At 60.0% G+C, this 26,959-nt stretch overlaps 2 protein-coding genes across 6 annotated transcripts in view; one reads left to right on the top strand and one right to left on the bottom strand.

Moving 5' to 3' along the window:
- The first annotated feature begins 242 nt into the window (after positions 1-242).
- On the top strand, positions 243-22,492 carry SREBF1 (sterol regulatory element binding transcription factor 1). Of its 4 annotated transcripts, XM_047707865.1 has the most exons (20): positions 243-517; positions 12,828-12,926; positions 14,374-14,805; positions 15,196-15,383; positions 15,471-15,608; positions 15,689-15,910; positions 16,528-16,642; positions 16,853-17,073; positions 17,308-17,509; positions 17,631-17,809; positions 18,076-18,337; positions 18,413-18,579; positions 18,767-18,935; positions 19,428-19,536; positions 19,793-19,902; positions 20,019-20,151; positions 20,324-20,489; positions 20,959-21,159; positions 21,248-21,356; positions 21,689-22,492. In XM_047707865.1, the coding sequence occupies exons 1-20, from the start codon at positions 427-429 to the stop codon at positions 21,916-21,918; spliced, it is 3,543 nt and encodes a 1,180-aa protein (XP_047563821.1). In that variant the 5' UTR covers positions 243-426; the 3' UTR covers positions 21,919-22,492. The 4 variants fall into 4 exon arrangements, with proteins under 4 accessions (XP_047563821.1, XP_047563817.1, XP_047563819.1 ...); XM_047707861.1 differs by lacking the exon at positions 12,828-12,926 and having other exon boundaries at positions 244-517; XM_047707863.1 differs by lacking the exon at positions 243-517 and having other exon boundaries at positions 12,795-12,926.
- A 675-nt stretch (positions 22,493-23,167) lies between these two features.
- The window catches only part of RAI1 (retinoic acid induced 1), a 118,699-nt gene continuing 114,907 nt past the window's right edge, over positions 23,168-26,959 (bottom strand). For both annotated transcript variants that reach the window (XM_047707859.1, XM_047707860.1), the window contains 2 exons: positions 25,094-25,143; positions 23,168-24,626 (listed from right to left, as the gene is read on the bottom strand). In XM_047707859.1, the coding sequence (XP_047563815.1) occupies positions 24,612-24,626; positions 25,094-25,143 (65 nt within the window). In that variant the 3' untranslated portion in view covers positions 23,168-24,611. The remainder of the gene's footprint in view (positions 24,627-25,093; positions 25,144-26,959) is intronic.

Genomic DNA, 26,959 nt, shown 5'->3' with positions numbered 1-26,959 from the left:
CCCGGGAGGCTCATGGCCTGCCCGAGCGCTGCCGCAGCAGTGGGCCAGACGCTGCTGTGCCAGAGGCTGGATAAAATGAATGAATGGAGAGCACACTGATGGAGGGGCCCGTAGTGGGTAGGTTGGTGAGGCAGACCCTGAAGCCGGGTGCCGGCTCTCCCCAGGTGGGGTGGGGCCCCGGCTATCCTGGAGGGCGGGGCCTCCCGGTAGGGCCCCGCCCCCGCCCCGCCCTCCCTGCAGAGCCACCGTGGGGGAACCCAGTTTCCGAGGAACTTTTCGCGGGCGCCGGGCCGCCACCGGGGTCAGGACGGGACGCGAACGCGCGCAGCGGCGGCAGCGGGCCGGGGCCAGCGGACGCGGCGCTCCCTGCGAAAGTCCGTACGCGGCGGCGGGCCGGGCGGGCCGCCGGGAGGAGGCGACTGCGCCATGGACGAGCCGCCCTTCAGCGAAGCGGCCTTGGAGCAGGCGCTGGCCGAGCCGTGCGAGCTGGACGCGGCCCTGCTGACCGACATCGAAGGTACGTCAAGGGCCGGCTGGACTCCGTGCGAGTGTGGCGCGCCGGCGGCGACCGGCGGCGACCGGCCTTTGTCTCCCGGGCCCGCTCGGGGCGCGGGCACCGGCTCCGTGCTGCGTGCGCGGGGGCTTCCCGGCGCCTCTGGGCAGTGCGCTGCGGACCCCGGTGTCCAGACCGCGCCGAGCCTCCCTGCGCCCGCCCTGGCGTCTCGGGCCGCGCCTCGCCGGGTCCCTTGGAGGCTCCGGGCCGGGCACGTGCGCCTCTGGGAGTCCGGGGCCCCGCGCGGCGCAGCCAGTGAGTTCTCAACCCAGTGGCGGTCGCCGCAAGCCTGGAGACCTGGGCGTCGCCGAGGCCCCGCCCCTGACCCAGCCCTGACGTCAGCGCGGGGTTACTCACGGTCATTCCCTCCGGCCCGAGAGTTCAGCTCGGCGCCGAGCTCCTGCGCATGCGCGCGGCGCTTCCTCTTGTCCCTCCTCCCTGTCCCTTTCCCTCACGCCCCCGTCCGGTCTCCTAGTCCTAGATGGGCATCGCTTGGGCAAACATTTATTGAGCAACTACTCCATACCAAGCCGAATCCTCGGCACTGGGGGTTCACACACCGACCTGGGCTTCTCGTTTTCTTGGGAGCACGGAAATCCTCAAGAAAACCCGCAGACGGATTATTTAGTTGCGCGTTGGGGTAGAGCGAGGGTGGGGTGAGAGCTCTCAGAGGTTACTTTAGAGCTGAGACTTGAGGGTCAGACCCGGGACCTACGGGGAAGGATGTTTTCCCAGCCGCTGAGGGGCTGGGCGGAGCCGGCACGGGTTCACTCACATCTTTGAAAGCCTCTTATTTGCTAGACAAAGGAGGGGTTTGGGGACCCTGCAGCAGGTACCAGCTGGGAGGCTGTTGCCGCATTGTGTAGACGGGGCCAACCACAGACCCCAGCAGACGGCCCTCCGTGGTTGCTCTGTAGTTTTGGCAACGCTGGCTAAGTGGCTCTTGGTCGATGGGGGGACCTGAGGCCAAGAGGACAGGACTCAAACCTCCCACCGCATGGACAGACGTGTCCATGGAACCTGTGGCCACCTGGGGTTGGCAAAACAGACACATCTAAGTCACTCGCTCCTACTGCAGCCTTGATAGGATTGTGGGGATTTTCCAAAGCAGCCTTCCCCATCACTGTGCTCTGGAGTGATGAGCCCCAAACCCCAGACCCTGAGGATATGTGAGCCTGACTCCACTCAAGAGTTCCACAAGGCCCAGGACCAGTAGTGCAGACTGAAAGGCACCATGACCAGGTGGTGAGGACCAGGGCTTTGGGGTCAGGACTTGAATCTGGACACTACTCACATACTTTGCTGTCCTGCCCAAGCTCTCTAAACCTCTAAGCCTCAGTTTCCTACTCAGGATGTGAATGGTTCCCTTCCTGGGGGAGTTGAGACAGTGGAATCAGGGCAGGTGTATCTCGGCCATGGGTCTGGCATAGACCTTTCTCACTGACTCATTTATAGAAACATGTGTCCTGAGGCCCAAAGACCAGGCCCTGCAGCCCTTGGGGTATGGGGGCAATTATGCACCTGCTCTAATCTGGGAGAGAAGGGGGTCGACTGGGGCCTCATGCTGGGGTGGACCTAGAGTTTGCCCACCGCAGCAGGAAATTTCTTGGTTTTTATCCACACTTTCCGTTTTCCCCCTAATTGCACAATGAATCTCTTTGCATTGTAGAAAAATTAGAAAGTGCAGGTGAGCAAAAAGAAGAAAATAAAATCTTCCTTAAGCCGGTCATGCAGAGATAGACTGTTAATTATGTGGGGATTGTTTTCTGGGGTGTGTGAGTGTGTGTGTGTGTGTGTGTGTGTGTGTGTGTTTTGGAACAGCTGGATACTCGTGATCTGGTTCTTAAAAATACTACCATTGAGGGGCGCCTGGGTGGCTCAGTGGGTTAAAGCCTCTGCTTTCGGCTCAGGTCATGATCCCAGGGTCCTGGGATCGAGCCCCACATCGGGTTCCCTGCTCAGTGGGGAGCCTGCTTCCCTCTCTCTCTCTCTGCCTGCCTCTCTGCCTACTTGTGATCTCTGTCAAATAAATAAATAAAATCTTTAAAAAAAAATACTACCATTGAGGTATATTTTACCTGCCCTAAGATTTACCCATTTTATTTTTATTTTATTTTTTAAAATTAATTAATTAATTTATTTGACAGAAATCACAAGTAGGCAGAGAGGCAGGCAGAGAGAGAGGAAGGGAAGCAGGCTCCCTGCTGAGCAGAGAGCCTCAATCCCAGGACCTTGGGATCATGACCTGAGCTGAAGGCAGAAGCTTTAACCCACTGAGCCACCCAGGCGCCCCAGATTTACCCATTTTCAGTGTACAAGAAGTTGTTACATTGACCAAGCTGTTGACCATCACCAGTTAGTTCTAGAACATTTTCATTGTCACAGTAAGATCCTTTCTGCCAACTTACAGCTGCTCCCTGGTCCACACCCGGCCCTAGGAAGCCGCTGATCTATACTTTTAAAAATTAGAACAGGGTCCATTGGCTCACAGCAGATTATAACCTGCTTGGTTCCGTGTCAACAGCCAGACCACAACCAAGGTCCCTCGTTTATCCACCAAGCCCCCCACTGGTGGACATCCACGCTGTTTTGTTCTCATAAACTGTACTGCAGTGGACCCCAGCCCAATCTGTGTGTACACGGGTCCTCCTTTAGATCCATAGGCGGAGGCTCTGGGAGGGGAATTGATGCTCAGACGCCAGGCCTCCTTTTGAGGCTCTTACCTGCCCTTGGAGCGAGGCAGATTCAAGATCTAGAGAGAGTGACTTGGGGGTGGGAAGGCAGGGCCGGAAGGTCTCCAGGTCCCCTGAGAGGAAAGAGGATTGAGAGGTGGGCCAGACAGGGCTTGAGCTCCTGGAAGGGTAGATGGACTGGATCCTGGAGGCAGTGGGGAGTTTTGGGGGGATCAGATCAGGCCAGTGCTATGCCTGGGTTATACATGGGAAGCTTCCCCAGACAGCTGGGGTAGAGGACCACAACACAAACAGGGACCACCAATGGAGCACTGACTGTATGTATCCCAGGCTCCTGGCTGACCAGTGAGCCCTCCTGACAACCCTAAGTGGGTAGACTTAAGATCTTCATCTTACAGATGAGTGCCTTGAGGTGCACAGAGAGGTTAAGTGACTTGCCTGAGGTCACACAGCTAGAACATTCCAGGGCCAGGATTCGAACTCGGGCTGTGGACTCCTCTAAGAGTCGGGGTGGGGGCAGAAAGCAGTAAAATGGGGAACCTGGGGTACCTGAGTGGCTCAGTCAGTTGAGCACTGACTCTTTTTTTTTTTTTAAGATTTTATTTATGTATTTGAAAGAGAGAGAATGAGAGAGAGCGAGGACGAGAGGAGGCAGGGTCAGAGGGAGACGCAGACTCCCTGCTCAGCAGGGAGCCCAATGTGGGACCTGATCCTGGGCCTCCAGGATTATGACCTGAGCTGAAGGCAGTTGCTTAACCCACTGAGCCATGTGGGTGCCCCTCAGCATACTGACTCTTGATTTCGGCTCCGGTTGTGATCTCAGGGTCGGTTGTGATCTCAGGGTCGTGAGATGGAGTCTGGTGGCTGCTCTGCAGGGAGTCTGCGTCTCTCCCTTGCCCTCTGCCTCTCCCTGAAACTGCTCACCTGCACTCCCGCTCTCTCTCTCTCAAATAAGTCTTAAAAAAAAAAAAAAAGTGATCAAGGAACCCAGGAGACTGCTCCATGTGGGGCTCTGCTGGGGGCCTGATAGTAAGTCACGAAGGGGTCAGAGGCCAAGTGGCCGCCTCCCCCTCCCAGCCCAGAGCGCGGCCTTGGAGTCATGAGGCTGAGGACTGTCACCCGGGAGCCAGCCAAGGGCCTTAGCCCCACCCAGCCCTGCTGCCTCCTGCCTTTGCCAAGCCCTCTGTCATGTGAACGGGTTTTGGGGTGGAGCTGCCAGCAGGAGCCCTTAGCTGTGTGGGTGAAGGCGTTAACCTGGCTACGGCCACCGTGACCTCTGGTTGCATCATCCCCTGGGGTCTCCTGGGTTGCTCTGTGCTTTGGGGTCCCTGGTGGCTGCGGGCGGGCGGCGGGGACAGGAGGGCAGTCCTGTGCCATGTTGGGGGTTATTAAGCACTTGCCTCTCTGCTGATTCATTGATTGGATCTTGCACATGCTTTTAGGTGCAGAAGAGGCACGCAGAGATGGGGTTCTGGCTGGGGGCCTTCCTGGCTACCACGGGGGTGCTGGGCCCAACCAAGGAGTCGTCTTGGGGGCTCTGGTTTGTCTGAAGCCTTGGTGTTGCTATTTGTCTGTCCTCTGCCTGGATGCCTCCACCTTTGTTCTTTGTCATATACTGGGGGTCCTCCAGGCCAGGGTAGCCTTCCTAGACCTCAGTCCTCCCCCGTCCTGCCATCCCTCCCAAGGTGCCTGGACAACACAGGAGAGCCTGCTCCTAGGGCTATTTCTGGGTCTAGGCCAGTCCCCAACCCCCACGCCTCTCCCCATGGTATCTCATGCCCAGTTCTTTTGCTCAGTCCCACCAAGCTTGGGCCCTTCTTAGAAAACATCCTGAGGGGTGCCTGGGTGGCTCAGTTGGTTAAGCGTCTGACTCTTGGTTCCAGCTCAGGACATGATCTCAGGGTCGTGAGATTGAGCCCCACACTGGGGCCCAGCGTGGAGCCTGCTTAAGATTGTATCTCTCCCTTTCCCTCTGCCTCTGCCCATGGACCCCATGCGCACTGCCACTCTCTCAAAAACAAAAACAAAAACAAAACACAGCTCAGGACTGCTTACCGCTCAACTCCCAGCTCTAGGCATATAAGCCCTCAGTTCCCAAACAGCCATGGCTCCCCAGTGCCCCCAGGGCAATGATGTTCCCTTGTGTTGGCCCTGCCTTCCAGATCTGCAGGGTATGTGGGACCTGTCTCTTTGGGGAGTGGAGAAAAACATGCTGGGAGTGGGTTGAGGTGTCTGGGAGTTACCTCGTGCCCGATGATCACCTCGCTGGACACAAACATCCTTGGTGACCTGGTCAGCCCCAGGCAGGGGTCACCGCCAGGCAGAGGCCTGGGATCTGGACTTCGCATGCCAGCAGGGGCAGTTCAGGTGGGACTGGCCGTGCGTGCCAGAGAGGTGTCTGTGCCATTGTCTTCTGCCCACCACATGTGCATGTGCATGTGCCCTTTGATCCCCAGACCCGACTAGGATGGCATACGTGTGAGACCTATGTCCCCTGCGGCTCCACGGACAGGAGCGGGGAGAGCCTTAGAAATGGATTTGGGGCTCTTGGGAAGGAGGGTGTTTGAGGCTGGATCCAGGCATGTGGGTCCCTTGCTGGGTTTGGGACTTGGTGGAGCGGGGAGCAGGGAGGGGAGGTCCATCCCACCTGGCAGAGTTGGTGACCTTGGAGAGCCCACCCTGACCTGGAACCCTGCCCAAACTCACCCCCTGCCCTCATATGACCCAGCAAGCCTTTCCCTCCCAGTCACATGCCAGGGCTACCCCTCCTAGGACTCTGGGGTTCCTGTTGGAGCTCAGGGGGTCTTCGGATTCAACCCTGTTGTGTGACCTTGAACAGGGGGCTTGACTTCTCTGAGCGTTGAGTTCTCATCAGTGTACTGGGAATAATAATAGAACCATCTTCTTGGAGTTGTGGGCATCAGATGAGCTCATTTAGGTCAAGGGCTTAAGCAGCACGTAGTAGGCTCTCAGCCAGTTTTCATCATTTAGAGCACTTACCTGGCACCTAATGGGTTTAGCTTAACAAATGTTGCCAGATTATCCAAGGATCCTGTGTTCGAAGCTTCTATAGGCTATGGTTTCAGGTTCTCAGCAGCCACCATTTGATTCTGGGTTTTTGCTTGGGAGACAGGGTGGGGCTGGTCAAGGTTAGTCGGGAGCAAGCACCCTGTCCTTAGCTACCATCACAGATAGAGAGAGTGCGGGAGGCCTGCGTGGCTCAGTCGGTTACGCATCTGCCTTCGGCTTGGGTCCTGATCCCAGGGTCCTGGGGTTGAGTCCCACATTGGGCTCCTTGCTCAGCAGGGAGTCTGCTTCTCCCTCTCGCTCTGTCCCTGCTTGTGTTTCCTCTCTCACTGGCTCCCTCCCTCTATCAAATAAATAAATAAAATCTTTTTAAAAATAAATCTTTTAAAAAATAAATAAAGATAGAGAGAGTAGAGCTGGAAGGAAACTTCGAAATGCCTTTGTCACCTCCTCACCCAATGCACAGATGAGGACCAGAGGCCTTGAAACACCTGACTCACCATAACCCCCTAGGCTGCCCAGCCTGTGTGGCTCAGGCCTGGTGGTAACGGATGGGTTTGAAGGAGCTAGAGACCACTGAGAAGCAGCGGGAAGGCCAGACTCAGCAGGGATTGCTTCCCAGGCCAAAGAATCGAGCTGGCAGAGGGCCAGAGCAAGCAGGTGTTTCTGAGCCTCTGGTCATCCTTGATAGTTCACTGCACAAAACATCTCAAAGCAGGCAGCCTTGAAATACAAATTAAAACACCTTTGGGGTTCCAGTCACACAGCCTTTCCGGGGCTAAGCAAAGCAACCAAAAGTAAATAAAAATTACAAAACCCAGTGCTGGTGACGCAATGAGGAAATGGGGACATGTTGCAGGGGAGGTTGTAAAGGGTTTCTCTTTTCCAGAGAGCAGCCCAGCAACTCTAAAACAGCGTGTTCCCTTTGAACCCATGCCTCCACTTCAGATTTCAAACAGGCTTGCGGGAGGAAACAACCCCAAAGGGGGAAATAGATAAAATTTGTATAAAGAAATGTGCAGCACTGCTATTTAGACTGGGAACGGTTGCTTAGCAGTAGGGCACTACTCCCGGATTGCCACTGTCTCCAGCCTCTGGGTCGGTTTTCAGCCGCCAGAATGAGAAGTCTGTGCCCCGAGCCCACACCTAGGACAAGATGTCTGAGTTGGGGCTGACCAGCATCTTTTTAATGGCCTTCTTACAGGTCATGTCCAGAGTCGTTTGGTCTGGGGAAATGGGACCTAGTGTGTGGGGTGACACAGATGGGAGAATCTGAGAAGGTAACACCAGAACAGGTTTTGAAAGAGGAACAGGAGTTTGGTGGGTGGACAGAGGGTAGTGGGAAGGACAGCCCTGGCAGAAGGAACGGCTTGGGTGAGAGCCCGTGGCTGCAGAACCAGCAGTGGGGTGGTGGCTGGCTGGCTCTCATCCCCTCTAGACTCAACCTTGTGCTGAGTGATGCTGGGGTCACTTGCTGGTTCAGGCCCCGGCCCTTTCTTGAGGGACTCCCCGCCAAAGCCTGGCCGCTAACAGTGGTCAGGAAGGTCTCTGGGAAGGGCAGTGCCCGAGCGGAGGCTTACTGCGCTTCGTGCTGCCGCCTCTCCGATCCTGCCCTCCGCACATGCCTCCTGACCAGAGAGAAGTGCTGCCAGCAGGTTGGGGCACAGCCAGGCTGAGCTGGGGCTCCCTCCCGTCTCTGGCAGGCTGGAGCTGATGAATGTGGCTCTGGGGTTGGTGGATCCGGCTTGGATAGTCCCAGATTCTCTGCTGGCAGTGGTGGGCCCTCGGACTCACACGGCCTCTCTCTGAGCCTTAGAGCCCTTGCCCAGCCAGAGGGCCCGTGCCTAGGTACCCCTGGGGCTCCCGCCATGGGCCCATCCCATTCCGGGAAAAGCCAGCACACGCTCGCACCCCCAGGCAGGCCTGAGTGCACAAAGAGCAGTCTGTCCCTGTTGCATACATGACTAGCTGAGGACATGCAACCCTGCTGACCTGAGTCCTTGGGAGGATGGTGGAGGCACTGGGAGGAGCAGCAGGCTCCCTGGGATGCCAGCTGAGCGCCCCACCCCTGCCATGTGCCCTTCATGAAGCGGCTGGAGGTGGAACGCTCCAGGGGTCCCATAAGCCCCGTCCCATTTCCTCTCCTGTGCCGGTGCTGCTGTGTACCCTTCATCTTCTTCACACTTGTGTGACCCTTTGCGATTTGCATTGCACCGGGCGGGTTGCAAACTTTCCTGCCATTTCCTGGAGTGTTGGCATCCTTGTGACAGATAAGCTTGTGTTGGATTCCCAGCTCCTTGGCTGCCTCCCTGACCTCTATCCCCTCTTTGCTTCTTCTGTCCAGTTGCACTGGCCTCCTTTGCTGTCTCGTCTTCCTCACACCAAGCTCACTTCTACCTGAGGACCTTGCGCTTGCTGTCCCTTCTGCCCCGGACATTCTTCCTCCCTCCTGCCCACTCCTGTCATTCAGGGCCCCTGCTCAGATGTTGCCTCCTCAGAGAGGCTCCTATCTATAGTGGCCCCTCACATTCTTTTCAGACTGCCTCAGTTTCTCCATGGTGTCCATCACCATCTGCCCCTACCTTCCTCCATGTATGTGTGGACCGTTGGTCCCTGGAACATAAGCTCCACGAGGGAAGGTCTTTGTGCTATGTCCCTGTACCCCAGTGCCTGGCAGAGGCCTGACACACAGAGGACACTTAAGACAGTAGAGGGGCGCCCTGGTGGCCCAGTTGGCTAAACAGCTGACTTTTGATTTCAGCTCAGGTCATGATCTCAGGGTCGTGAGACAGAGCCCTGCGTCCAGCTCTGTGCTCTGCGCAGGGTCTGCTTAGGACGCTGTCTCCCTCTACCCCTCCCCCTCACGCTTTCTCTCTTTCTCTCTCTCTCAAATAAATAAATAAATCTTAAAAAAGCGGGGGAAAAAGGCAGTAGATATTGTCAGAGAAAAGATCGGGCATCATGGACCAGGCCAGGTGAGTAAGGTGGTGAGCTCCCTGTCCTGGGAAGCATGCAAGCAGAGCTTGTTTGTGGTTCAAAGCCTCATCCAGGCTGGATGGGCTAGAGGCTCCTGTGATGATCAGAGCTGGGCTCCTGCCAGTTTGTGGCGTTGGGTCCTCCCAAGATTCCCATCATGGCCTCACAGAATAAACAGACCAGAGGATAAAAGGTTGCCCCACATCTGCCTTCCAAAGGAGGTTTGGAGGTAGAGCCAGGCGGGGGGGCGGGGTTGCTGCTCAGGTTTCCTGTTGGGCTCTGATAGAATCAGGGCAGGACTGGAAAGGAGAGGATAAAGGAGGAATCCAGGCCTGGGGAGCAGGTGGGGTTTGAGGGGGTGTGAGGTGGGCCACCTGAGGCCAACGGTCTACACCCCCTCTTCCCTGTATTCCAGGAGGGCATGCAGGAGCTGTACAGGCCTTCTGAGTCTCTCTCTATGCTGGAGGCCCAGCGCTCAGCTCGCTGGACAGTGGCCCATGAACTGGGGGACGTGGCCAGTCTTTTGGGGCCCGCTGTCCTGGCTCCCAGGTCTGAGAGTGGGCACCTCTCTTGCTTCACCCCTGTCCCAGCCCAATTTACTCTCCATAAAGCAATCGCCATTAAATGTGTATGGAGTTCCGACTTGAACATTTCAAGTATTGGGCAACTCACTCCCTGCCTTAACAGTTCTAGACCATTCCGGTTGCTGCAAAGGGACTAACCTTTATTGAGATCTTGCTGAATGCTGGGTACTTCATGCACTTGCTTTTTTTTGGAGAGAGAGAGAGAGAGCTTGCGCAAGCGGTAGGAGGGGCGGGGGCAGGAGCAGAGGGCAGAAGGAGAGAGAGAATCTTAAGCTGGCTCCACATCCAGTTCAGAGCCTGACACGGGGCTCAATCTCACGACCCTGAGGTCATGGCTGGAGCCGAAATCAAGAGTTGGACTTTTAACCGACGGAGCCACCCAGACGCCCCCATATACTTGCTCTTTTATTATTTTTTTATTTTCATTTTTGTAGTTAATATGTCGTGTTACATGAGTTTCGGGTGTATGATATAGTGATTCAGCATTTCTCTACATTACTCAGTGCTCATTGTGCTAAGTGTCCTCAGTCCCCGTCACCTGCTTCACCCATCCCCCACCCAACTCCCCTCTGGTCACCGTCAGTTTGTTCTCTAGAGTTAAGAGTGTTTTCTCAGTTTGTCTCTTTTTCCTTGGTTTGGTTATTTAAATTCCATATACGAGTGAAATATGGCACTTGTCTTTCTTTGACTTATTTCACTTCACATTCTGCTCTCTAGATCCACCCATGTTGTTGCAAATGACGAGACTTCATTCTTTTTGATGGCTGAGTAATATTTCATTGTGTATGTGTGTACACACAACATCTTCATTCATTCATCATTGATGGACAACCTAGGCTGCTTCCATAATTTGGCTTTTGTAAATAATGCTTGCCCTTCTAGAACCCCAGCGCTGTTACCTCTGGGAGATGAGGGATGGAGGCTCAGAGAAGGGGAGTGATCTGCCTGGCATTACACGGCAAATGAGACTCCGAGGGAAGGTCAGCCCCTGGGCTGTCTGGGGGGGACGAGGTGGGCTGTGGGGCTTGGTCTCGAATTTCCAGCCCCAGTGTTAGCTCGGACACCCAGCTTCTGCGGGAATAGGCTGACAGATTCAGCTCCGGGGGAGAGTGAGATGGGGGATTAGGGAAAAGCTAACCCTTGCCTCAGAATCCTTTCCTGAATCCTGCTACCCTCAGGGGGACCTTGACCCTTCTCCCTGCCACCTCCTCAGGATGGAAGTGGGGGGCAGAGCCCAAAGATGTGAGGAATGGAAAACAAAGGCGAGAAAATGTGGTGAAAGGAAGAGTAGGATGAGACAGGAAGGGGGCGGGCGGGGCTTAACCCCTCAGGGCTGCCTCTGTCTCTGGCCTGAGAAGTCTCAGGCAAGTATGTACTTGTCGGCCCTGCTGTATTCTGGGCTCCACAGCTGGGGAACGTGGTAAGGAAGAACAGAGCCATGAGGGTCTGCTTTTGAAACTCCGGCCTGGAATTCAGGCCTCGGTGTCTAACCTGTCTTCAGTTACCCGAGTGAGGTCAGAGCCTTTCCAACAGCAATGCTTTGTTTAGTGGTTTGGGGGATGTGGGAGAGTGTGAGCACCCACCAGCTGAGGAGAGAAGGAGGTGGAAGTGCTAGAGGAAAACTTCCTTATCCTTGGCGCCCCCTACAAAGCCATGGAAAGTTCTAGAAAGATTGGGAACTGGATGCGTGTGAGGGAGATGAGGCTCCGTTTCCTTGTTTAGGTTGGTGGAGAGGGAGAGAGATGAGGGCTGGAGTCCCTCCTGGCCCACGCTGCTCAGTGGCCAAGCCCGCCTGCCCAGGATTCAGCCCCCCGCCGGGGCCACAGGAGACTGGGAGCCAGAGGAGGGGCAGGTTGAAGGCTGGGGCAGGACTTGCTGATGGTCTGTTTGGCCACGAAAGCTCAAGCTGACAGCCTGGGCAGTTGGCCATGCTTTGTTCATCTGTGTGTGGGTTGAACTTTGACCTACTCAGAAGGGGGGGGGCAGTCCTAGGTACCTCCTCAAACGACCCCCAGAGCCTGTCACCCTGGGACTGACACCCCTGGCTGGCTTCCTCACCTTGTGTCCCAGGGATTGGTTTGCCTCTTGGTCTCCCAGGTCCCTACAGTGAACAAGTGAGTCACACTTGACCCGGTGATTGCTGGGGGCAGGTTGTGAGACTTGGAAGTCTGGGCAGACTTTACTGACCCCCTTCCCCCTATCCCAGACCCAGATCTCTCTGCAAAAGGACAACTGTCGAAAGACAGAGGAATCAGGTTCAAGTATTAAGTGCATGTGTACTTTGGGATAAGGGTCTCCCTTCCTCTCTCTGAGTCTCAGTTTCTCAGCAGTGACCTGTTATCAGGCGTCCATGTGGTGGAGGGTGGCCCCATGCTGGGGCTGCCCCAGGAAGGGGAGGTCCCTGCACCCACCACCAGGCAGCCCTTGGCCTTAATTCAGCGCTTCGTGGTACTGAGCGCCTCACCCGTTTTCTCCTTTACTTTTTTCCCATTTGAGGCTAGGGAGATTTGATTATCCCATTGTCTAGAGAAGTAAACTGAGGCCTAGAGGTGGGGACCGGCACGGAATGCCAGGGATTTGGGAAGAGTGTTGGGGCATCCTTGCCTAGGTCGTCCCGGTCCGGCGCCCACTCCGTCGCACTTCTTCGAGGTGCTAACGGAGGTGGTTGGAGCTGGCGGCGTAGGTGGGCCGGTGACCGCCAGTAACCCCGGCGGATGTCGGCGCGGAGTGGGTTAAGGGCCCGCGCCCGCGAGTAACCCCGGCCCCATTCAGAGCCGCGGGGTGAAACCCGAGCCCGAGCCGCCGTCGGGGGTGGGGCGGGGGCAGGGGCGGGGCCCTAGTGAGGCAGAGGCTCGGCCGCTCATTGGCCGCGCGCGCTCACCCCATGCCCGGCCCGCGGCCCCGGGGGGCGGGGAGGGGCGGGGCCGCCGGGGCGGAGGCGGGGCTGGGGGCGGGGCGCTCCTCGGGCTTTATAGCGCCGCCGAGCCCTGACAGGTGAAGTCGGCGCGGTGCGGAGACCGGCAGGGCAGCGGCCGGGACGCCCCGAAGGGGCGGCGGGCGCGGGCCGCGGAGCCATGGATTGCACGTTCGAAGGTATTTTTGGAGGAACCCCCCACCCCTTTATCACAGAGCCTCCACCTCCGCTGCGGGGTCACCATCCCCGGTTTCCTCAGAGGGGGGCGTGTGTGTGCAGTGGCCGTGGAACTGCCAGCGTCCCAGCGGGAAGAGCGGGTTCCGTAGGGGGCGGCTCCCGCTGGAGTTGTTGGGCCACCCCCACCCGCAGTAGTTACCCCCACCCCCGCGTTTGGGGTGAGCGTGGCGTTCCCGCGACCTCCGCCCCCCATGGGGCAGCGGTTAGGAGGGGAGAAGAGGAAGAAGCGGGGAGGATCCCAGTTGTCCCCACTCCCCAGAGCCAAATCCCGGACCCCAGTCCCGGATTCACTCAGCTTTTCTTTCAGGGCCTCAGTTTCCCCATCTGTCAGAGGTGCTCAGGAGGGCCCGGGTCAGGGGTGGGGGGCCCTGCCGGTGTAAGAACTGCAAGCCTTCAGGACCTGCTATGTCCCGGAGCGCCCACGAGGTGTTTCCCATGGAGGGTCCGGGGACCGAGCCTGGCACCCCATCTCTGAGGCTGTTGGAGGCCAGGGGGCTGTCCCCTCCTGCAGGAATGGCCCTGCCTCTGCACCTGGCAGGAGGCAGGCAATCGTGAGGTGAGGTCTGCTGTGGGCCAGCTTCCTGCCCTGCCAAGCCTCCCAGCAGCCCTGCCATGAAGGGCGTCGTCCTTTTTTGTTGTGCAGATGAGGAAACTGAGGTCCAGTGAGGAGACTTTTGCCCCAGGTTGCACATCAAGTGGGCAGTTGGGCAGGGCCGGGAGCTCAGGCTAGGGATCTTGCAGGGCACTTTAACCCAGTGGGTGGCTGTCCCTAGCGGGTTAGAGGGCCCCAGGCCAACAGTCGGGCAGCTAGTTGCCCGCCAGCTGGGGGAGAGGCTGGAGCAGTGGCAGGGAGTGTGTCCCAGTCTGTACGAGGAGGCAGGAGTCAGGACAGCCAGCATTTGCTTTCATGGAGGGGAAACTGAAGCCCTGAATGGTCCGGTCCCTGGCTTGGCTGCAGGCATGGTCTGGGCCTGTGCCCAGAACCTGCAGGGACACACTGGTTGGCACACACGTCGCTGGCAGCTGGGTCAGCCCCAAGCCTCGGTCTGTTCCACGGAGGAATGGGTTGAGGTTGGCAGTTCCGAAGTCAGCCATTTGGGGCCCAAACCCCAGTTCTGCCTCAGCATAAGTGTGTGGCACTGACCTTGTCCAGCTCTTGTATGGGCTGCAGCATACAGGAGAAGCACCAGGCGTTGCTCCCGATGTCACAGGTGCCCAAGACGTGGCCGTGTGTCTGGGAGCATGGGCTCGTATGGATGGATTTCTCTTTCTACATCGCTGCCCCACACGTCCAGCTGTGTGGACCAGAGGCACGAAGTGTGTGATGCCCGGTACAGGGGCCAGCTCCCGCCCTCCTGTCACTCACACAGCCTCTTCTCCTTCCTCCAGACATGCTGCAGCTCATCAACAACCAAGACAGCGACTTCCCTGGCCTGTTCGACCCACCCTATGCCGGTGGTGGGGCAGGGAGCACAGGCCCTGCCAGTCCTGATGCCAGCACCCCGGGCAGCTTGTCCCCATCTCCTGCCACAATGAGCTCCCCACTCGAAGGCTTCCTGGGAGGACCCAAGGCGACACCTCCACCCTTGTCCCCTCCCCAGCCTGCACCCACCTCCCTGAAGATGTACCCCTCTGGGCCTGCCTTCTCCCCTGGGCCTGGTATCAAGGAGGAGCCAGTGCCGCTGACTATCCTGCAGCCCCCGACCCCGCAGTCCCTGCCGGGGTCCCTCCTGCCCCAGAGCTTCCCGGCCCCAGCCCCACCACAGTTCAGCTCTGCCCCTGTCTTGGGCTATCCCAGCCCCACGGGAGGCTTCTCCTCAGGTAAGGGGGGTGGTTTGGGGGGAAGGGGACCACAGGAGCACAGAGAGCAGGGTCTCCCATGGCCTCAGTAGAGGAATTTGCAGGCTTTAGAAACAGGGCCTCAGATGCCCGTTACTAGCAGTACTTGTAGGTTCTTGTCATTGTCGGGTGAAGACTTGCCTCCCACTCTGCCGTGGTGGCCACCTCAGTGCCACTCTTTCAGGGACAAATGCGTGGCTGGAAAGCTAGCACACCTGCATCAGAGCCACAGGCAGGGGTTGTCCCCACAGGAAACTGAAGCCATGAGGGCCGATGACTCATCCTGGGTCATAGGGTGATAGGGCCCCGAGGGGTGGGTTGAAAGTGGGTTAGGGCGGCCTGTGTCCGCAGCCCCAGCCTTTATCTCTGCAGGGACCCCTCCAGGGAGCACCCCGCAGCCGCTGCCTGGCCTGCCACTGGCTTCCCTGCCAGGGGTCCCGCCCGTCTCCTTGCACACCCAGGTCCAGAACGCGGCCCCCCAGCAGCTGTTGACGGCCACGGCCAACCCCACGGCAGCCCCTGGAACAACCACGGTGACCTCGCAGATCCAGCAGGTCCCGGTGAGGCAGTCTGGCCAGGCATCAGGGAGGGGGCAGCCCCCAGTCCCCGACTCAGCAGCTCTTGGCTGAGGCTGTTCCCTGTCCCAGGTCCTGCTGCAGCCGCACTTCATCAAGGCAGACTCGCTGCTCCTGACGACCATGAAAACAGACATGGCAGCCACCGTGAAGGCGGCGGGTATCAGCTCCCTGGCCCCTGGCACAGCTGTGCAGACGGCGCCCTTGCAGGTGGGTGGCGTGGGCGGGGCAGGAGGCCGGGGCTCCGTGCCTGAGCATGCCTGGCTGGTAACCCGCCCCTGGCCCTTCAGACCCTGGTGAGCGGAGGAACCATCCTGGCGACAGTGCCACTGGTAGTGGATGCCGAGAAGCTGCCCATCAACCGGCTGGTGGCTGGTGGCAAGGCGCCGGGCTCGGCCCAGAGCCGTGGGGAGAAGCGCACGGCCCACAACGCCATTGAGAAGCGCTACCGTTCCTCCATCAACGACAAAATCGTCGAGCTCAAGGACCTGGTAGTGGGCACTGAGGCGAAGGTGTGGGCAGTGGCGTTCAGAGGCACATTCCAGGGCGACCCTGGGGAAGCAGGGGACTGGAAGAACCAAAAGGCTTGGGACTGAGCCTGGGCCCTGGGCTTCAGCCTGTTTGGGCCAGTGATTCAGCTGAGCTTTATGGCAGGTCCCCAGCATGCCAGGGGTGCATCGGGTCCCTGGGGACATCAAGGGAACAGGCAGACAAAAATCCTACTGTCCAGAGACGGATGTTCTAGTGGGGGACAGGGGGACGATACACACAGTAGAGAAGTAAGCGTTAGAGCTGCCAGATGGGGAGAAGTGCTGAGGAGGAAATCCACACAGGGAGAGAGACGATGAGGCTACACGTCGCAAGCACATCACAAAGGTGACATGATGGCAGTAAAGACCTGAATGAGGGGAGGGCGTCAGCCAGACACTGTTGGGTGCCCTTGACATAGGAATCCTCATGTCTGTCCTGGGCGATGGGTTCTACTAGGGGAAGAACATTCCACTTAGAGGGAATAGCAAGTGCAACGGTCCTGAGGCAGCGGTGTTGTGAAGTAGCCCCTGCTTGCTTAGGTGCCCACTTGCGAGGCCTGACCGGCCCCCCTGTGCCATCTGCCTCCTACCCCACGCAGCTGAATAAGTCTGCCGTCTTGCGCAAGGCCATCGACTACATCCGCTTTCTACAACAGAGCAACCAGAAGCTCAAGCAGGAGAACCTAAGTCTCCGCTCTGCTGCCCACAAAAGCAGTGAGTCCTGGCCTCACCCTGCCCCCTGGCTCTGCACCCCACCCCCCCAACTCCCACTCCCGCCCCTTAAGCCCTAACCCTACAAGGGCCTCAGCCCATCCTTTGGCCCCAACTTGGCCAACTCCCATTTCCCCCTCTCCCCTGCCCTAAGCTGATTTGGAGTGGGGTATCTAGCCTTCACCCCCAGCCCTGCTCCTTTCTGGCCTACAGAGTCTCTGAAGGACCTGGTCTCAGCCTGTGGCAGCAGAGGAAACACAGAGGTGCCCATGGAGGGCATGAAGCCCGAGGTGGTAGACACACTGAGCCCGCCTCCCTCGGACGCTGGCTCGCCCTCTCAGAGCAGCCCCTTGTCCCTCGGAGGCAGGAGTAGTGGCAGTGGCGGCAGTGGCAGCGACTCAGAGCCCGACAGCCCAGTCTTTGAGGACAGCCAGGTTGGGCCCAGCCCTGTTCCCCACAGTCTTCTCCCCTTGATATCTGAGCCCCAGGAAGCCCTAGGTCAGGAAAGGCCCCTCACATAGCCCACCTCCTGTTTGACAGAAACACTGAGGCCTATAGCCATGTGGGTCCCACAGTAAGGTCCGGTGGAGGGCTGATCCCTCCTTCCCTGTAGCGGCCTCCCTGGGCCACTCCTGCTCTGCCCTCGCTGACCCGCCTACCCCTACCAGGTGAAGCCCGAGCAACTGCTGTCCCCCAGCAGCCGGGGCATGCTGGACCGCTCCCGGCTGGCCCTGTGTGCACTCGTCTTCCTCTGCCTTTCCTGCAACCCCTTGGCCTCCCTGCTGGGAAGCCGGGGTCTTCCTAGCCCCTCAGATGTCAGCAGCACCTACCACGGTTCTGGCCGCAACATGCTGGGTGCTGAAAGCAGAGGTAGGACAGGTCCCCAGCACGGATCTCCTTGGCAGGGAGGGGGGATGGGGGACTCAGGGAGTGTAGCTGGGGATCTGGATTTCCAGGGTGCTGTGTCTCTGGCCCTTCTGTCTGCCCCTAGATGGCCCTGGCTGGGCCCCATGGCTGCTGCCCCCACTGGTTTGGCTGACCAACGGGCTGCTGGTGCTGGTCTCCCTGGCGCTTCTCTTTGTCTATGGAGAACCAGTCACGCGGCCCCACTCGGACCCTGCCGTGCACTTCTGGAGGCATCGCAAGCAGGCTGACCTGGACCTGGCTCGGGTAAGGGCCCAGATCCCCGGGGGTGGGCTCAGGGGCTGGGGCAGGGCCAGGACCTGGGCAGCCCCTGGGGAGGTGCTGGGTGTCCCTTCTCTTCCCTTCCCCGCCCTGTCCTTCCTGCTCCTATCAACCCCTCAGACTCACGCTGATGGGGGACACCAGGGTCATGGTGGGGAGCCCGAGGTGGAAGGATCTTCAGAGCAGGAGGGGTAGCGTGTGTTCAGATCCTCTGATCCCCCTTTTCTCACCTGGAAAACCCTCATCACCAGGGGGACTTTGCCCAAGCTGCCCAGCAGTTGTGGCTGGCCCTGCGGGCCCTGGGCCGCCCGCTACCCACCTCCCACCTGGACCTGGGCTGCAGCCTGCTCTGGAGCCTTATCCGCCACCTGCTGCAGCGCCTCTGGGTCGGCCGCTGGCTGGCCGGCCGCGCTGGGGGCCTGCACAGGGACTGTGCCCTGCAGGCGGATGCCCGCGCCAGCGCCCGGGACGCCGCGCTTGTCTACCACAAGCTGCACCAGCTACACACCATGGGTATGCTGGGCAAAGGACCGGGCCAGAGGGGCTCCTGCCGCTGCACCCCTGCCTCACATCCTGCCCATCTTCCAGGGAAGTACACAGGCGGGCACCTCGCTGCTGCCAACCTGGCCCTGAGCGCCCTGAACCTGGCAGAATGTGCAGGGGACGCCGTGTCCGTGGCCACGCTGGCCGAGATCTACGTGGCTGCTGCGCTGAGGGTCAAGACCAGTCTCCCGCGGGCCTTGCATTTTCTGACAGTGAGTGGGTGGGGGGCCGGTGCGGACCGGGCCGGGGGCTCCCTGGGCAAGGCGCTCATAGGAGGAGGCAGTTGGTTACTGGGTGGGGTGGGGAGGACTCCAGGCCCAACTGGGCTCTCAGCCCTGGGGGTGGGTTCGAGTCCCTGGCTGGGTCCAGGGTGACAGCCCAGCTCCCCTCCCCCCACAGCGCTTCTTCCTGAGTAGTGCCCGCCAGGCCTGCCTGGCACAGAGCGGCTCGGTGCCTCTTGCCATGCAGTGGCTGTGCCACCCCGTGGGCCACCGTTTCTTCGTGGACGGGGACTGGGCCGTGTGCAGCGCCCCGAGGGAGAGCCTGTACAGCTTGGCCGGCAACCCAGGTGCTCTCTCCCCGCCATGCCCATCCCCTGTTGCCCTTTGTTGTCCTTTGTGGCCCATTCCCCTTCCTCATTTCTGCCCCGTCCCTTGTCCCTGCATCTCTGAATGTCCTTGCCCCAACTCCGCCCCCGCCACCCCATCCATTGTTGCTGTGGAGGCTGCAGGGGGCGGGAAGGCTGGGTCTGTGTTGTTGGGGCTCTTCAGAAACGAAGAGGGAGACAGGAATTTGGGAGTGGGTAGTTGATCTGGGAGCTGATCCCAGGCAAGACTGGTGTTGAGTAAGGAGATCAGATGGAAGGAACAGAGCTGGTAAAGGCGGGTTATTAAGCAGATTATATTGTCTGGGGTAGGTTTATCCTATCCAAGGGCACCTCGGGGCACTTATCTGTCCCACTCGCGTGCCCAGGAAAGAGCCGGTGGTTGGAGAGGTGAATGTGGAGAGGAGGGGTGGGGCCCTTCCTGCCCCCAGCCCACTCACCCACTCCTCCCCACAGTGGACCCCTTGGCCCAGGTGACTCAGCTATTCCGAGAGCATCTCCTGGAGAGAGCCCTGAATTGTGTCGTTCAGCCCAGTCCCAGCCCTGGATCAGCTGATGGAGACAGGTGAGTGACCCTGAGCCTAGAGTCTGGGAGTGGCTGTGTCCAGGGCCATGGATGGGGGGCCTGAGCCGGGCTGCTGTCCACTGCTGTTGGCCTGAGGCACATCTCAGTTCCTCCCTGGGTCTGCCTCCCCAGAGGCTTGCCAGGAAGAGACAGAGCTGGGAGGTCAGGCTGTGCTCTGGTGGGAAGGCGGGAGGGCTGGGGCCTTCCCAGGACCCCTGGCCCCCGTCCTGACAGCTGGGTCTCTCTCCTGCCACAGGGAGTTCTCCGATGCCCTGGGGTACCTCCAGCTGCTCAACAGCTGTTCTGATGCTGCTGGGGCTCCGGCCTGCAGCTTCTCCATCAGCTCCAGCATGGCCACCGCCACTGGTGAGCCCCCAGACCCCCCAGGACCCCCGCCTCGGGCCCAGCTCCGCACTGGCTCAGCCTCAGCCACAGTGTGGCTCAGCTTCAGGGAGCCTCCCCCCCACCCCTGCTCCCTGCAGGCACAGACCCCGTGGCCAAGTGGTGGGCCTCCCTGACAGCTGTGGTGACCCACTGGCTGCGACGCGATGAGGAGGCGGCCGAGCGGCTGTACCCGGTGGTGGAGCACCTGCCCCGTGCCCTGCAGGAGTCTGAGTGAGTCCAGGCCGGATTCTCCCTGCCAACCCCCACCCCCCCCAGCACAGTGCTGCCCCCCAGCCTTTACTCTGCGCAGCTGGGGTCTTGTGAAGCCAGAACCAGGGCAGTGGGAGCTTACTGAGGGCCTAGGCCCTGTCTGACCATCAGTCCTCTGCCCTGGCCCCAATAGGAGACCCCTGCCCAGGGCGGCTCTGCATTCCTTCAAGGCTGCCCGGGCCGTGCTGGGCCGCGGGAAGGCAGAGTCTGGCCCAGCTAGCCTGGCCATCTGTGAGAAGGCCAGTGGGTACCTGCAGGACAGCCTGGCCACCATCCCAGCTGGCAGCTCCATTGACAAGGTGAGGAGTGGTGCCAGGGGCCTGGCAGGTCTGGGCGGGGGTGGGGGTGTCACCGCTTTTCCATCCCTGGCCATTCCCCCTTGCGCTGCAGAAGACTGTGGGGTTAGCCCTGCGGTACCGGCTGGGCCTGGGGGCTGCAGCTTGCCTTGCTTTTCTCGCTGAGGCTTGAGTTCAGGGGAGAGTGGCTGTCCCCCTCTGGCCCCAGCCTCCCCACCCCCAGGAGGGGTGGGGTGAGGGGTCTGGCAGAGCCCTCCTTGGAGGCCGCTCCTGTGGCAGGTGGCAGGCGTGGGGGCCCGGAGAGGCGGGCGGCCCCGCGGTGCATTGCTGTTGCATTGCACGTGAGTGACGCGGGTGCAGTGCCTCGGCAGTGCAGCCCGGAGCCGGCCCCTGGCACCGCGGGCCCCCACCCGTCCCCTCCCACAGCTGGAGCCCCCCGTGAGCCCTGCACTGCACCCCATCCCCATCCCAGGCCATGCAGCTGCTCCTGTGTGACTTGCTCCTGGTGGCACGAACTAGCCTGTGGCGGCGCCAGCAGCCGCCTGCTCCCACCCAGGCCTCGCAGGGCCCGGGTGCTGGGGCCCAGGCCTCCGCCCTCGAACTGCGCGGCTTCCAACGGGACCTGAGTGGCCTGAGGCGTCTGGCACAAAGTTTCCGGCCCGCCATGCGGAGGGTGAGTGCCCCCGGGCCCTTTCCCCTCAGGTGCAGGGGGAGTGGGGTCCCGGCCTGAACCCCAACTCTCCTGGCCCTCTCCTGCCCAGGTGTTCCTACACGAGGCCACGGCCCGGCTGATGGCGGGGGCCAGCCCCACAAGGACACACCAGCTCCTGGACCGCAGTCTGCGGAGAAGGGCAGGACCCTGTGGCAAAGGTGAGTGGACACTGCCCTGGTAGGGGTTGGTTTGGGCCCCGCCAACATCCCCCCCCATCCCCCACCTCCGGGTTGGGAAGGCCTGATGGATGCTGAGCACCCCTGTATGAAGAGGCAGAGACCGAGGAACTTCATGGTGGTTGCCAGAGGGCAATAGTCTGAGAAATCCACTGGGGGCCACTGCCACCTGTGGGATAGGCGACTGTGCCCGAGTGCCCTGTATGGGGCAGGTCCTGGGAAGGGGATCTGAGGCTCCACTGGTGCCCCTGAGGTGGGCGGGGCTGGAGGGGTGGGGCCAGGCCCTGAGCCGACTCCCTGTGCCCTGTGCGTAGGCGCAGGGGCTGAGCTGGAACCAAGACCCACGCGGCGCGAGCACGCAGAGGCTCTGCTGCTGGCCTCCTGCTACTTGCCTCCCGGCTTCCTGTCGGCGCCGGGGCAGCGTGTGGGCATGCTGGCCGAGGCGGCGCGGACGCTCGAGAAGCTCGGCGATCGCCGCCTGCTGCACGACTGCCAGCAAATGCTCATGCGTCTGGGCGGCGGGACCACCGTCACCTCCAGCTAGATCTCTGTCGGCGGCCCCAGTGGGGCTTGTATGCCGGGCCGGAGCCTCGACGGCCAAAGGCAGCGCTGGAGACCCCAGGTGTCCGCGGCCCACCCATGTACTGCACTGTCTCCTGGGCGGATGGGAGGTACTCAGGGGCGTTTGCTGCCTCTTGACCTGGGAGGCCGGAGGGGGCGCGACCCTACCACCCACACCCCCACCCCCCACTGCAGCCCAACCCGATGGGCCACGGCCAACGTGGTGCTGACCTCTGGTGGCCAATCGGGGGATTGCAGGGGCCGGGCAGACCGCTGTGACCTTGCTCTGCAAAAGTCCAGTGGCTTTTCCCTCTCCTGTCTCGCAGAGGGGGTACATTTTACTGAGCTGAGCGGGGCCTACTTGGCTTTCCCAGCCAGCTAAGGGGGTCCTACTCCAAGGCGCCTCTCTCCCTTCTGGGGAGATATGTACATAGTGTAGATCAGGGCGCACCAGCCTCCTGGCCTCTGAGGCTCAAGTGTTACTTTGCCTTTTGCAAACTTTATTTTCATAGGTTAAGAAGTTTTGTACAGAGAATAAAAGATGAAATTATTTATAATCTGGGTTTTGTTCCTTTGGGGAGGAGGGTGTGTACTTTAGCTGATAGACTAGCCCAGCAGAGGGAGGCCTTTGGGCCTCCCCCTCTCTTCCCACCTCAGCACCCAGGCAAAGGATTCCCACACCCATCAGTCCCAAGGGACCAGAATTTCCCCTTCGATGTGGGAGGCCTGTCGCTGTGACCTCCAGGTGACCTGGATTCCACCAGTTTATGGACCACATGGTTGGGCTCTATCAACCCTTAATCCTGAAGGGCTGTTGTGGTCTGAGCTGTCCCTTCCCACCTCCCTGCTTCTACCCCTGAGTTCCCAGGGTGACATGAGAGGATGTCTCCATGACCTGAAGGATCTGTTGTGACAGGAGCCACAGCCTGGTATCCTTGTTTGTCGGGGCAGTTGGTCTCACCTCCCCCACTCTGTCTGGGCTCTCCCTCTCCCATGCTTGGGGAAGTCTTGGATCCCCATCACAACCTGAGACCCTGGGGCTGCATGAGGTGTGGGTGGCTGGGTGTCCACGAAGCAGGGGCCTGTCTCTTGTTCCTGCCCAAAGGGTAACAACTAAAATCCTTTGGCTGCCCTTGGGCCCCGCTGAGCCTTCCTCTCCGTTCCCACCCACCCCACCTAAGGCCTGGCCCCCTCTCCCAGCGGAATCTGGTTAGAATCCACGGGCTGCAAACTTCCAAAACAATCGTTGTATCTTTATTGACTTTTTTTTTTCTGAATGCAATGACTGTTTTTTACTCTTAAGGAAAATAAACATCTTTTAGAAACAGCTCGATACACACAATCTTCAGTGTGAAGCAATATACTAATAAGAACACTAGTCGTCTTAACATTTACAGTCTTCATATATATTATATATATGTATATGTATACATATATATACACTATATAACGAGGCCAGATATAATACACACGTTTACCATTTTACAGTCATATGTACAGGAAGTTGCTAGGGCGGCCCCAGTCTGGGGGCTGCGTCAGGCCTATCGAAGCGTGGACAGAGCTGAGGACACGGACGGACAGGCGGACGGACTGGCGGGGACTGGCTTGGGCCAGTGGTGGCTGCGTGGGGAAGGCGGGCATCTCCAGAGCCCCCTTCCCGGGAAGGGCCCCGTGCTGAGAGACGCACGACGCACGGCGGCAGCGACACACGGGAGAAGCGAGCATGTTCCCAACATATATACATTCTATGTAACATATATATAGAGGGGTACACAGGTTTGTACACGAATCTAGCGCTGTCTCTGCTCCCGTGCCGGGTGGGCGCTGCTGTCCCTGGAGTCGGGTGGTCCTGCAGAGGGACTGTCACACACCCACCGGAAGTGCGCTCTGGTCGCCACTCCTTTCCTTTGGGTTCCCAGGTGGCACTCCAAGGGTGGGGAGGAGGACTGGAAAGGGGACGACAGAAGCCAAAGGGGTGGGGGCAGCCCCACCCACACCCGGGGAGCCCGCATCCCCTGAGCATGGGTCCCGGACTCCCCCGGCTCTGCCCAAACCGCACGAGGCCAGGTGGGTGGGAAGGACACAATTCCAAAGGTTCCTTTCAAAGCCTCCGGCCTAGTCCTCTCCAGCAAGGCTTCGGCTCCCTCCCCACCCACCCCTCACCGCCTTGGAGCCTGGAGCCGCACTCGGCCACTTCCAGGGCCCTTTGGACCCCCCACACCCTCCCCCAGGGCGCCCAGTTGCAAGCCACGCCAGCTGCGGTGGCGGCAGCACCCACGTGGAATGTGTGCCACGTCGTCTTAGAACTACCCCGGGGAGAAGCGTGTCCCCAAGTTAAAGGCGTCTCCAATCCCCGCCGGAGGCTGGGTGCCCCAAGGAGTCTGGCCGCTCCGCGGGCTCCCCTTCTCCAAGCCTGGCCCCGAGGGTGTGGGCGGGAACGCCCCGTGTCGTCCTGTTCCGGGAGCAGGCGGCCCAGGAACGTGTTTTCTTCCCAACCCGGGACCGCAAGTTTCAGCCCTAGGCCGCCAGATCCAAGACCCGGAATCCGGATCAAGGATCGGCTCTGGCCCCGCGCTGGGAGCAGCTCAAAGGCCCGGGGGCTGCGCAGGCGGCTCCTCTCCTTCGGCGGCCGGCGGTCAGGCGGGCTTCCGCGGCTTCTCCGGCCGTTGGGGTGGATTACAACGGCAGCCTCTGCAGGACGAGAGACGCCCGAGCGCCCGTTATTGCCGGTGGTGGACACGTGCTAGGGGCTAATAAACCCCAGCCCCGCCCCTTGCGGCGCGGCCCTGGCCCCGCGAGAGGCTCCGCCCCTTCCCGCCCGGTCCGCACCGCGTGTGCTGCGCGGAGTCTCCTAGGCTGGAGGTACCCCGCCTCACATTAGGCCTTAACTTTAGTCTAGCTTGGCACCGTCAGCTCCCTCCGCACCCATCGTCCTGTGCCCCTGCTTGCCCTTCCTGTCCCCCACCTGCGATGGCTCCCTCCCTCAGGACCGTCTCCTTGTAAGGCAGTCTTTATGACCAGCGTGTGCCAACCTGCCCCTAAGGCCACAGATAAGCCACGGAGTGGACAGATGGGGGCTGGGCCCTGCTGAGAGTCGGGGGGTGGGGCTCCCCTCCAGCCTGGACCCCTTCCAGGAAAGGCTCCTCGTGGTCACCTACCTTATGTTTGGGACACTTCAAAGAAAAGTTCTCTTCGATGAATATGCAACCTGGCACCAAAAAGAAGTGCGGGTGGTTAGGAGGGCTGCAGGTGTCGCGTCGGGGCGCCCGGTGGGCGGGGGACCTAGTGCCCCTGAGCCTATGGGCTACAGGGCTTCTTTGCAAAAAGTAAAGCCGACCTGCTGGAATCCTACAGGGTCTAAACTCCGTCCGGGTTGAACTGACCTCCATCTGCCCCCAGCCCTGCTGGCCCATGTGTTCCTGTTCTCCCCTGGACTGAAGGGCCTTCTTGTCACATGGGAGGGCTTCCCTGACTCCTAGCTCCAGCAGACCCCCTGTGCCTGTCTCTCCTCTGCCCCCGCCTCACTTCGCTTGGCCACACTTGGCATATCCTCTTAGTGGTCTATATACCAGTCTATATACTTTCTAGTGCTTTATATACTTGCTCATGGTCTCTGCCCTACTGGAAGGCAAGCTCCATGCACCTGCTTTGCCCTCTTCCCTGGATGCATGCCCAGCCCCTGGAAGGCCTTGATACCGAGCAGGCTGATGGACTGGGTGGTGCAGTCACAGGTCTGGATTCAAGTATCAGCTACTTCTTCGAGCCTCGGTCTCCACATCTGTAAAATGGGCCTTTATGCCACCTACCGTGTCTCTATCCCGGGGACTGATGAGAGCCATGCATGTAAGCCACCTGCATGTGTGTGGCTCAGAGCAGGCACTCACGATATGGGTTTGTCCTTGTGGGGGCCTCGAAGGGGAGGCAGACCTGAGTCTGGGGGCAGGGGAAGACTGAGGTCTTGGATCTGGGTGAATTCCAGCAAGCACGTGGGTGCCCACAGCACTGGCCACTCTGGGGGAACAGAGAGGATGGCTGTGCCCGGCCAGTTTCTGCTGCCCGCCGCAGCCCAGGCGTGCACGGGTATCTCAGGAAGTCCCCACTCTGGGGCCTGCTGCCACCTATGGAGGCCCTGGCTTCCCTACCCCCCCAACCCTGAGTCCCCGTCCACCACCCCCAGTCCCTCCCTCCCATGCCCCACAGGCCATTGTTCTGAACAAACCCCAAACCCATAAATAGCCGGAGGCCTGAGTCAGCCAAGCAAGTCCTCTCCCTCCAGCACATTCCTCCTGCTCACGCTGTGGCTCTGTGCCGTGGCATCGCAACAGCGTGGTGGCTGGTAGGCAGGGTGGGGAGGCAAGGGCAGATCCGAGGGCCTGGGGAAGGCTCCAGGCCTGCGGCTATCTCCCCTTTTTTCCGACCAACCGCTGCCAGAAGCTGGGGAGCCTCAGACTGCAAAGTGCCATGTGTCTCTGCACTTCTGGGCCAGCGGCCGGGGGCATGTCGTGTTTTTCGTCTTCCCTCTGCTCAGACAAGCCAGACACAGCGTGGGGACCGAACGCACACCTTCCAAAGAGCATGGAGCTCAAACCCCAGGCTGACTGCACACATGGTGTCCTCCCGGCCCCACATCCTACAGCAGGCCCTACAGTCAAGGGCTTGGGTCTCCACATGTGAAGGGCAGAGGTCACCAGGGCCCAAACCAGCTTGCTCAGCCACCACCCCCAGCATCCACCTAGGACGTGTAGGGACCATAGGAAGGAGCCAGGTCATCGATTCCCCGTGCCTCTCCCGTTGTCTGCACCTGGGAGACCTGGGGGCCTGGCTGCCAGAGGGGGCCCGTGGCCTGAGCATGGAGAGGCTGATAGGACCTGTGGTGCACTGGCTTCTGCCAGCAGTTCCGAGTCACTTAGCCCTGGGAGGTGCTCCTTAATGGGGTTCAGTGGATGGGGTCAGTGGGCCAGGGTGGTGGGGAAAGACAGAAGGGGACAGTCCCGGTACCCTGCGGTCCGAGAGCCTGTCCCCTG

Source organism: Lutra lutra, chromosome 16, assembly GCF_902655055.1.
Source record: "Lutra lutra chromosome 16, mLutLut1.2, whole genome shotgun sequence".
NCBI lineage: Eukaryota > Metazoa > Chordata > Mammalia > Carnivora > Mustelidae > Lutra > Lutra lutra.
The sequence above is the reverse complement of the archived record's forward strand: the minus strand, read 5'-3'. Positions and strand labels throughout refer to the sequence as shown.

What these genes read in the sequence shown, in the direction of transcription:
- SREBF1 (XM_047707865.1), top strand. Translation starts at nt 427, where the DNA reads ATGGACGAGCCGCCCTTCAGCGAAGCGGCCTTGGAGCAGGCGCTGGCC. An exon ending in CTGACCTGGACCTGGCTCGG is followed by an intron (nt 17,810 to 18,075) that starts GTAAGGGCCCAG and finishes CCTCATCACCAG; the next exon opens with GGGGACTTTGCCCAAGCTGC. An exon ending in CTGGCAGCTCCATTGACAAG is followed by an intron (nt 20,490 to 20,958) that starts GTGAGGAGTGGT and finishes TCCCCATCCCAG; the next exon opens with GCCATGCAGCTGCTCCTGTG.